The 11,535-nt window shown below is 41.2% G+C and overlaps 1 protein-coding gene across 1 annotated transcript in view; it reads left to right on the top strand.

Annotated features, from left to right (window-relative positions):
- Positions 1–11,535, top strand: part of ADGRV1 (adhesion G protein-coupled receptor V1) — a 257,698-nt gene that overhangs the window by 111,550 nt on the left and 134,613 nt on the right. Inside the window, exons 77-81 of the mRNA XM_021381087.1 lie at positions 1,044–1,286; positions 8,035–8,442; positions 9,445–9,629; positions 10,822–11,068; positions 11,230–11,369. Of these exons, the coding sequence (XP_021236762.1) occupies positions 1,044–1,286; positions 8,035–8,442; positions 9,445–9,629; positions 10,822–11,068; positions 11,230–11,369 (1,223 nt within the window). The remainder of the gene's footprint in view (positions 1–1,043; positions 1,287–8,034; positions 8,443–9,444; positions 9,630–10,821; positions 11,069–11,229; positions 11,370–11,535) is intronic.

Here is an 11,535-nt window from a genome sequence, read left to right as displayed (position 1 = left end):
TTATTGAAGATAAAATGATCGCTGTATAGAGCAGTCTCTTAAGAAGTGTGGGATTAATGTTTCTCATTCTTATAGAGTGTTCAAAAAGTTTGAAAATTCCTAGGGAATTATCCTAGCAGCTAGGTTAGTGGCAAAGCTGAAGCAGGGGAACAGAAAAGAAGAAAAGGCTTCCTCCATTTTTCTGACTGCTTTTGAGAAAGTAGTGCAAGGAGTAGAAAACAGTAAGAAGGGTGCATTGTCAGTTCATGAAGAGAACCTTCTTCCTTCTTCAGATGTTTTTTTTAAATTAAAGAGCCAGTGAATAAAATACATACAGTAGTGAATCACAGGTTGTTTTGCTGAGTAAACTGGGATTTTGAACCTGTTTAGTATGATGGAGAGACATCATTCTTTGATAACAGCAGTGCAGCAGTTGCAGAGACATGCAGCTGAAGTGTGTGCTGATCTAACAGTTGCTAATGGAAGTAAAAAGATTCCTGTGGCATTCCAATAAATTAGTGCCTGCCATCAGTTAGTCAAGATGATTCTATGTAAAGAATGACTTAAGAATTACTTACCAGCAACGTAATTAAAAGTATTTGCTATTTAACCCCCAGTTTATTGCTTCTGTGCAATTTTTCCACAGTTAATTAGGCGTGTACATGTTTTTTTGTAAGGCAAAAAGAAAGTGCAGATTTCTCAGAAAATGTATAGCATATGTAACTCCATAATCTGGAAAGTGAAGCTCTGAAAGAGTTTACTATGATGTCTTATAGCAAAAATAACAATACCTGTAATGTATAAATAGCTGTTTTACTGCAATCAAGTAAGTCATCGTGTGAAAACCTCAGATGTCAGTATTGCACATGATAGTGTGGTGCCTATTGCAGCATTATTTTTGGGATATGCTTCATTGTATACTTACTGCATATTTCAAGAAACGTGTTTGTGATAAGTATTAGTACAAGTAATTCATTGCACATACAAAAAAAGTATACACTTTTTAAAGCTGGAAGTAATTAACAGACCTTTTAATGATATGAAAAATTATTCCTCTTTTACAGGTACCTGAATTTGAAACGTATTTTTTTGTTGAGCTGTATGCTGTAAGTGCAGGAGCTGCATTGAACAGCAGCGCCAGATTTGCATTTGTAACAGTTCTTGAAAGTGATGCACCTCGTGGTTTAGTATATTTTGCTCTGGGATCTCGTTTTGCTGTGGCTCATAAGAAAACAACTTTAATCAGTCTGCAAGTGCTTAGAGATTCTATTACATCAGTAACCACAATGGTTAGCTACAATATGCAGGTGAGAATAATCTATTGTTAAATCATTGCTTATTCTCTGAAGTCAATTTGACTACAGTTAGCATTTTTTTTCAGGAAACAGTCAAACAGTTGCTGGGTCCATGTGGTATAGCTACCTCATTTTTCCATTAGTAAAGAGATTTGCTTTCATTGCATTGTCAATATTGATTTTGTTCATAGTACCTTCCAGCAGCCTAAAAGAGAATGGTCAGTCAAGCATTAAATAGATTTCATTCTTTGTCCTGAGGCTCTTTTGAAACTCAGTTTTTTGAGGCTTATTTCTCTGAAGCTAAGTCTTTATCATGATGGGTATGACTGTCAAGATTTAGGTAAGCAATGTATCCACAGTGTTATGTCACAGATCTATTAATGCCTAGTTCAGTTTTAGAAAGAGTTATTTCAGAATTTTTTTCCATGCTCTTGTTGTACTAAATTTGAAAATTGTTCTTCTGATTGAAAATATTGTGCTTAAGTGAATTTTATCGTCCCCGTTCATTTTTGCTATAACTTTTAAACAAAAATGTCGGCTGACCCTCTTATCTTCAAACGAACACCTCATTTTCATTGACAGATGAAGAAGATACTCCTTTAATAGAAGTAGCACAGTTCCAAAACCATAACTCCTTCAAATTCATTAGAATTGTGATGCCAAAACCAATCACAGGATGTAAGGAGGGTTTACCTGTTGCTTGGGATAGTGCTTAGCCTAATCTACTTGGAATATGTTGGATTTTATGCAAAAAAAAAAAAAAAAAATCAAGGGACAGTCTATATAAAAAGCATTGTGTGATCAGTGTTTTTCCATCAACATTTTAAATAAAAGGCTTTGCATTTTGTAGCTGTATTGCATATGTTTCTATTTTAACTGAATAGGATAATTGGTCGCTTTCATGTGTTATAAAGCAGCCGACTGCTATTTTAGTTAGAATGTGTCATTAGAAATTTTCACATTCTTTCCAGCCAAGAGGTTATTGTCATTTAGATGTTGATTAATGAAGGAATTACTCCTCCTCAGTGGATATTTAGGCTGAAAATAAGGGGCAATTCCTTATCCATTCCCATTTTTTATAGTAGCAGTCCTACTTTAGACAGTTCTAGGTTTTGAGGATGCATGGCCAAGCACAAAAATACTGATACTATTGGTACATGTAGAATAAAAGATCATACCAGATATGAAGTATGAGACACTAACTGGAAACAGATGCTTATCTCAGTCCTACATTGACCACTGGTAATCAGAACTGGTCATTACCACTTATTTCGTGGCTGAAAGGCTGGTGCAAACGCAAGAATTTTGGGTTCTTTGATCATGGGGCGGTTTACTCGGCACCAGGCCTTAGATCTGCTGATGGGTCTGTCCTGTCTCAAAGGGGGAAATGCATCCTTGCCCAGGAGCTGGCAGGGCTTATAGAGAGGGCTTTAAACTAGAGAGGAAGGGGGAAGGGGATAAAACCAGCCCTGCAAGAGGTGTGCCTAGGCGGGCATCGGGATTAGGGGTGAGGCAAGGGGCTCAGCTGAAGTGCGTCTATGCCAATGCCCACAGCATGAGCAACAAACAGGAGGAGCTGGAAGCCTTTGTGCGGCAGGCAAACTATGACTTAGTTGCCAGTACAGAAACATGGTGGGATCGCTCCCATGACTGGAGTGCTGCAATGGATGGCTACAAGCTCTTCAGAAAGGATAGGCAAGGAAGGAGGGGTGGTGGCATGGCTCTCTATGTTAGAGACTGTTTTGATGTTATTGAACTTGCAACTGGGGAAGGCAACGTTGAATCTCTGTGGGTTAGGATCAAAGGAAAGGCTGACAAGGCAGACATCCTGGTGGGGGTCTGTTATAGACCGCCTAACCAGGATGAAGAGACAGATGAGGCGTTCTATAAACAGCTGGCAGAAGTTGCACGATCGCCTGCCCTTGTCCTCATGGGGGACTTCAACTTCCCTGATATATGCTGGGAATACAACATGGCGCAGAAGAAACATTCTAGGAGGTTTCTAGAGTGTATGGAAGATGACTTCCTTCTGCAGCTGGTCAGAGAACCTACCAGGGGAGGTGCCCTGCTAGATCTGCTGTTCGCAAACAGGGAAGGTCTGGTGGGAGATGTGGAAGCTGGGGGCTGCCTTAGACAGAGCGACCATGAAATGGTAGAGTTCTCAGTTCCTGGTGGAACCAGGAGAGGAGACAGCAAAACTGCTACCTTGGACTTTCGGAGGGCAGACTTCGAATTGTTCAGGAGACTGGTAGGGAGGGTCCCTTGGGATTCAGTCTTGGAGGGTAAAGGGGTCCAGGAAGGCTGGTCGCTCCTCAAGAAGGAAGTCCTGAAGGTGCAGGAACAGGCCGTCCCCCTGAGCCGCAAGATGAGCCGGCAGGGAAGGAGACTGGCGTGGATGAACAGGGAGCTTTTCGTGAGGCTCCAGGAGAAAAAGAGAATCTACCTCCTGTGGAAGAAGGGACAGGCAACTCGGGGAGAGTATGAAGAGGTTGTCAGGATGTGCAGGGAGAAAATTAGAAAGGCACAGCTCGAATAAAGCTTGGCTGCTGGGATTAAAGGGAACAAGAAACTCTTTTACAAATATATTAACAGTAAGAGGAGGACCAAGGAGAATCTCCATTCTTTACTGGACGCAGCTGGGAATGTGGCCACTGAGGACAATGAAAAGGCTGAGGTTCTCAATGCCTTTTTGATGTCTGTCTTTAAAAGCCAGACCAGTTGTCCTCAGAGCACTCTACTCTCTGACCTGGAAGTCTCGGATGGGGAGCAAAACAAACCCCCCATGATTCAGGAGGAAACAGTCAGAGACCTACTACTCCACCTGGACTGCCACAAGTCCATGGGGCCAGACAAGATCCATCCGAGAGTACTGAGGGAGCTTGCGGAAGAGATAGCCAAGCCGCTTTCCATCATCTGTTGGTGTTCGTGGTCAACTGGAGAGGTCCCAGAAGACTGGAGACTTGCCAATGTGACTCCCATCTACAAGAAGGGTCGTAAGGAGGATCTGGGGAACTACAGGCCTGTCAGCCTGACCTCGGTGCCAGGGAAGATTATAGAGCAGACTGTCCTGAGGGAGATCATGCGGCATTTGCAGGACAACCAGGGGATCAGGCCCAGCCAGCATGGGTTTGTGAAGGGCAGGTCCTGCTTGACCAACCTGATCTCCTTCTATGATCGAGTGACCCGTCTGGTGGATGAGGGAAAGGCTGTTGATGTGGTCTACCTAGACTTCAGCAAAGCCTTTGGCACTGTCTCCCACAGTATTCTCCTGGAGAAACTGGCAGCCTGTGGCTTGGACAGGTACACTCTTTGCTGGGTAAGGAGCTGGCTGGAGGGCCAGGCCCAGAGAGTGGTGGTGAATGGAGTTAAATCCAGCTGGCGACTGTTCACAAGTGGTGTTCACCAGGGGTCGGTGCTGGGGCCTGTCCTTTTCAATATCTTTATTGATGACCTGGATGAGGGCATTGAGAGCACCCTCAGTAAGTTTGCAGACGACACCAAGCTGGCAGGAAGTGTAAATCTGCCTGGGGGTAGAGAGGCCCTACAGAGAGATCTGGACAGGCTGGATCTCTGGGCTGAAGCCAACGGGATGAGGTTCAACAAGATCAAGTGCCGGGTCCTGCACTTTGGCCGCAACAACCCCAGGCAATGCTACAGGCTTGGGGCAGAGTGGCTGGAAGGTTGTGTGGAGGAAACGGACCTTGGGGTATTAGTCGATGCTGGGCTGAGCATGAGCCAGCAGTGTGCCCAGATGGCCAAGAAGGCCAATGGCATCCTGGCTTGTACCAGAAATAGTGTTGCCAGTGGGAGTAGGGAAGTCAGTGTCCCTCTGTACTCAGCACTGGTGAGGCCCCACCTCGAGTATTGTGTCCAGTTTGGGGCCCCTCACTGCAAGAAAGACATTGAGGCCCTGGAGCGTGTTCAGAGGAGGGCGATGAAGCTGGTGAGGGGTCTGGAGCACGGGCCTTATGAGGAGCAGCTGAGGGAGCTGGGATTGTTCAGTCTGGAGAAGAGGAGGCTCAGGGGAGACCTTATCACTCTCTATAACTACCTGAAGGGAGGTTGTAGTGAGCTGGGGGTCGGCCTCTTCTCTCTTGCAACTAGTGACAGGACGAGGGGGAATGGCTTCAAGTTGCGCCAGGGAAGATTTAGGCTGGACATTAGGAAACACTACTTTTCTGAAAGAGTGGTCAGGTGCTGGAATGGGCTGCCCAGGGAGGTGGCTGAGTCACCGTCCCTGGAGTTGTTCAAGAAACGTTTAGATATAGCGTTGGGAGACATGGTTTAGTGGGGTTATTGGTGGTAGGTAGATGGTTGGACTAGGTGATCTTGTAGGTCTTTTCCAACCTAGCTAATTCTATGATCCTATGATTTCCATATTCCTAACTCTCTGTTGGAAGGCATAAATAAAAAGGAAACCTTGGCTGAGGTACTCAGCAAGTTCTTTGCCTCAGCATTCACTGGCAGTCAGGCTTCCCACATCTCTCATGTCACTGAGCCTCTAGACAGGGTTTGGGGAGCAAAATTCTTCCACCTTTAAGTGAAGAGCAAGCGCAAGACCACCTGATGAAAGTGAATATGTCTATGGGCTTGATGACATGCATCCCAGGGTCCTGACAGAACTGTCTGATGTAGTTGCCAAGCCATTCTTCATCATATTAAAAAAGTTATGTCTGTCAGGTGACTGGAAAAAGGGAAACATCACTCCCAGTTTTAAGAAATGTAGGCAGGGAACTACAGATCAGTGAGCCTTACCTCTGTTCTTTGGAAGATCATGGATTGGATCCTTCTGGAAGCTATATTAAGGCAGATGCAAGACAAGGAGGTGATCCAGAACAGCCAGCATGGCTTCTCCAAGGACAGATCATCCATGACGAGTCTGATGGTCTTCTATGATGGAGTGATGGCATCTGTAGACAAAGGAAGGGCAACTTATGTGGTCTACCTAGACTTTTGCAATGCCTTTGACATGGTCCACACTACACACCTCTAAATTGGAGAGAGATGGATTTGAAGGATGGAGTATTCAGTGGATAAGGAATTCATTGGATAGCTGCAGCAAAAAAGTTGTGGTCAACGGCTTTATGTCCAGGTGGAGGGCACCCTTCAGGGGTCCATCTTGGGACTGGTGGTCTTTAACATTTTTATCAGTGACCTAGATAATGAGATTGCATACACCCTCAGCAAGTTTGTAGATGACACCAAACTGAGTGGTACAGTTGGTAAGACAGAAGGAAGGGGTGCCATCCAGAAGGACCTGGACAAGCTTGAAATGTGGGCCTCTGTGAATCTAATGAGATTCAGCAAGGCCAAGTGCAAGGTGTTGCACTTGGGTTGGAGCAATCTCAGATACGTCTATAGAATGAGAGAAGCAGCAGCCCTGCAGAGAAGGACTTGGGGGTTCTAGTGGACTAAAAGCTCTACATGAGTCAGCAATTAGCGCTTGCAGCCTGGAAGACCAACAGTATCCTGGGCTGCAGCGAAAGAGGAGTGGCCAGCAGGGAGAGGGAGGTGATTGTCCCCCTTTATTCTGCTGTACTGAGGCTCCATCTGGAATACTGCTTCCAGGCCTGGGGCTCCCAGCACAAGAAAGATGTGGAGCTGTTGGAGCCAAGCCAGAGGAGGCCACAAGGCTGCTTAGAGGGCTGCAGGACTTCTCATATGAAGAAAGGCTGAGGGAGCTGGGCTTGTTCAGCTTGGAGAAGAGAGGGCTCTGGGGAGACCTCATTGCCAATTTCCTGTACTTAAAGGGATCTTTAGGTAGACACCACACTGCTCTACAGTGTGCAAATTTGAAAAATATCTTATTTATTCCATAAGTAAACTTTATTAGTTAAAGCAAAATGTTTTCAAAAGGGGTCTAGTACATAAAAAATAAAAATCTTTGCTCTTTATAGTAAGAGACCTTTTCAAAAATGCTTGACTCAGGTTATATTCTGTACTTAAAATGAATAGACACTATTGAAAAATCATACATTTGAATAATAGTCCAGAATGTTAGTTTATACTTAAGTATAAATATATTTACTAATATATTTATAAATAAATATTAATATATTTATATTACCAGATATAAAATTAAGGTTATGGTAACTGACAAAAGAATGTGAAGAATTAAACAGTTCCTGCAAACCTCACAGAGATAAAAAAATAGTGCTACGTCGCAGGGTAATGATGCTGCATTGCATCCCCAGATAAGATAATCTGACTGCCTTGTGTGTTTATTCTATAGTGTTTGCTTTGACTTTAGTCTTAAATGGATGTTTCTTCTTTGAAGTATGTATGCTGAAATTCAAACTACTATCAATTCATATTATTTTGGGCACAGATTTCTGCTATGTTTACTTTGCATTTGTGTATTTTTTACTTATAGATCTGTACCCTGAATTGATGTACTTCATCCTGCATATATAAACTTACATGGACCCCTCTGGAATTCACCTTATTGATACCTATTTTCCCAGAAAAGCTTTTTTTTTTTTTTTTTCTGGAAAAAGAGAGAGAGCCTGTTTACTGATTTGAATATATATAATTCTTCCTTCTAGGTTCCCACTGACCACAAGTGACAGATTTCTGTTTCAGGGACATATTCCATGTAATGTAATGGTGATAATCACCCTTAGGAAGTGCATTTTGAAAGGAGACTTTGTTTTACGCAACTAAATTTTACCCACTTAATATATGTTTGTTCAACAGCAGCTGTTTTTGAACAATCATATCTATCACCATGTTACCTGAAACTCTTTTGGTTTGTTTTAAGGAGCTGCAAAAGCCTGAAACTATTGGTCAGACCTTCATATCTCCAGCTGTTGCCGGACAAGATTTTGCCAGATCAGAAGGTTTACTGACTTTTGAACCTGGACAGAGAAATAAGTTTCTGGATGTGGCCCTTACTCCAAAGACAGCGTCATTAAACCCATTTCCTAAACGCTTCCAGGTTGTGCTTTCTAATCCCACAGGAGGTGCTAGAGTAGATGATGTATATGGTATTGCTAATGTCACCATTGTCTCAGATTTGGACTCCTTGCCATTCTGGATGCTGATTGATCAACTGCATCAGCCTCTTGATGACACGATTTTACAAAGAGTCCTTCAGAATCTGAATGTCAAGGTGGCTACAGAAACTACTGAAGAACAGCTTACTGCTGTGATGCATATAATAGATAAGGTAAATGTTTGCTGATCTTTCTTGAAAGACCAGTGACTTTAATAAGTATGTAATAATACTTAAGCCTGTGATAAAACCAAAGTTATGATTCACAACAGGGACCCAGGAGCACAGACTGTGAAAGTAGAATTAGAAATCACAAGTCCCACAGTCAAGGAAGAAATTTGTTGCTAGTTAGGATGATGACAGGAAATCATAGAACAATTTGATTGAGAAGAGCAACCAGTATTAATTTTGCATATTTACACATAGCTCAAGATTTTCTGCTGTACAGAATTTTACCTTCAATGCTATACTTTCAGAGAACTTGTTCTTGTTTCTTGAAGGCCACATCTTGGTTAGTTCCAGCCCTGGCAAAAGACAGTGAGTTATTCATATCTTCTACTGTCAACACGCAGACAGATCGTACCGTGACCAAGTGGAGTCCACTGTGCTCTTAACTAGGCATACAGCTTGCCTTTATTGCTGCAATAGCTTTGGAAATTGAGTTGGCACTATAGCTGGGTGCTTTAGCATTGCACTAAATTCTGTGAGAACTTTGGGTCTAGTTTTGTGGCATTCTGGCTCTTCTGCACCTCTGGAATAATGCACATGAACTGAAAAACAAGCATCTAGACACTGAACATCGTAACACTATTCATGAAAAATAGATCATAATTTCAAGTTGTTGCAATTTTTACACAGAAAATAGAGAAAATAATATTTAAAAAAATTCTCAAAAGGACAACAGTTTTTGATTTGTGAAAGAATGAATATCACATTGTTTCTTTACTAATCAACTCCATATTAGTAAGCATATTTTTATGTATTTTTGTCAGCAGAGTGCCCCTCACGTCTTAGCAGCAGTGATTAGAAGTTGGAAAAAATGTCCTGAACTTTCAGAAAGAATACTGGGAGAAAAATTAAGATGTTGTAAAAGATAAAAGAGTTCAGCATGAGGAAATGTTTTAAGCAGACTTCTGTGCATGGAATGCTGTTTGATATTTTTTTTCTTCACAATAGGTTACAGATGTAGGTGAAAAACATTTACTCACTGATAAAAGTAGAAGTCTTTTCTATGAGATACTCTGTGCTCTTGCTAGCCCAAAACGCAAGGACACACGAGGATATAGCCTGCTTGCTGAGGTGACTGAGAAGTTTGCTTTTTCTTTGTTGACTGAGATAATGTGTGGATCACCGGGAGAGAGGTTAGTGAACATGAATTCATCATTTTTATTTTAAATGTATGACACAGTACTGACAGAGACATAAGAAGATTTAAGTGAAATTTTTAGGTGTGGGTCTTGCCTATCATGTGACATGAGGCATTGATGACAATGTGTTGCACTCTGCAACAATCGTACAAAACACTATATAGGCACTATGATATGATGTCATAAATAATTGGTACACTGGTACACGATAGCTGTGAGAGTAAGTTAGAAAGTCTCAGACCTGTTCATTCACCTTTAGTTCAAAAACTCTCAGGAAAAAGGTCCATTAATATTTTTGAGAAAATATAATTACATGGTGGAGAGCTACTTTCTAAGACTTAGGTGAGAGTAAGGAAATGAAAAGTTTTGCTGACACCCTTAATTCTGGGATTCTGTAATTTCTGTTTTTGGTTTTGTTCACTTGAACATTATTTTAAATTATGTCAAATTGCTGCTTTCATCCACAAGTGCATAGTAACTTGTGGTTGGACTAATGGGTAGGGGCACTAGTTGGCTTTGGAAACAGATAACTCCCATTTATGAAACAAATGCTTTTAAACAGTGTGTTTCTTCCACTGTGAATCTATTAATGACTATCTAAATTTTAGAAAAGAAGTTTCCCTACTCCGCCTCCCTGAATATCAGCGTGATTTAGATTCCTATCTCAACTTATTTTGGAGATGTAACTTTTTTTCCTATTTCTTGAATTGTAGTGGGTCTGAGGTCTATCTCAGCACGAAAGGCAGTAAATGACACAGATACAGACATTACCCAGAGCAGAGCTTGCAGGTTACAATTATTCTTTCTATTTGCATTATCTACTAGAAGATGAAGCAAGATCATCAGTTTTGATGTCTCTTCCTTTTGTAGACTCAGTTTCACATTAAGTTATTCTTTTTATAACTTAGTTTACCAGGGAGTAATTTTGTTTGCACGTCATGATAAACAAAGCCCTGAGGGGAAATAGAGGATCTGGAATGTGTAATTATTACATGCATATATACCTTATGTATACAATACTTCAGCCTTTCATTTTTTTTCACAGCAACTGAAACTGTCTATCAAATGTCTTAAAACCTAAAATTATGGAGGAATAATATATTAATTACAAATACACATTAGAATCACTCTGTGAAAAAAAGCTAAAGCTCAGTTCCACTTATCTGTTGCTTTTTTATTTCAACAGAGGCAAAAATATCCTTGATAGCTGTCCGTACATTGCAATAATGGCTCACAACTGGTATCCTCAGCAAATCAATGGACATAGATTTGATGGAAGAGATGGGGATTCTATTCAAGTGCCTGAGCATTTATTAAAGGTCTCTGTTGTATCTCCTCCCCAAGAAGAGAACTGTGGATCTATACAGTTCACAGAATACAGCAGTCAGCAGTGGTTTCTCACTGGAGACAAAGAACTTGCCCTAAAGAACAAGGTATGAAAATAATACAATTTATTTTTACAGTAAATCAGCTCAGTTAAGATACTGCTCAAAACAAACAATGTGCACTCAAAATAGTGTGCATGTGTGTGTGTTTCTGAATAAAATGAGCACTGACTGTAGAATTTCAATTTTAAATTTGTGTTTAATTTCAGGTTTTTTCTATGAGTTTGAAGACTCAGAGTTCACACCCTTTGAAAGACAATAATGAAGTAATTTATCGGATTTATGCTACAGGAAGTCGGATTGTTCCACAGAAGTCTTTATGTCTCCTTTGGAATCAAGCTGCAGAAAGGTTATTTTATTCATCTCTTTAATGTTCCAGTTTTCACAATGAACTTGTGTATTTGTCTAAAATGTACTAACTCTGATTAGATTATCTGTAAGTATAAAACTCTTCCAATTTCCTATCTGTTTTTTAACTTTTCTGGACATTGTACTACCATACAAAAAAATTCATA

The sequence above is a fragment of the Numida meleagris genome, chromosome Z (assembly GCF_002078875.1).
Source record: "Numida meleagris isolate 19003 breed g44 Domestic line chromosome Z, NumMel1.0, whole genome shotgun sequence".
In the NCBI taxonomy this organism is placed as follows: Eukaryota; Metazoa; Chordata; class Aves; order Galliformes; family Numididae; genus Numida; species Numida meleagris.
Note: the sequence above shows the minus strand (reverse complement) of the source record. Positions and strands in the feature narration are given on the sequence as shown.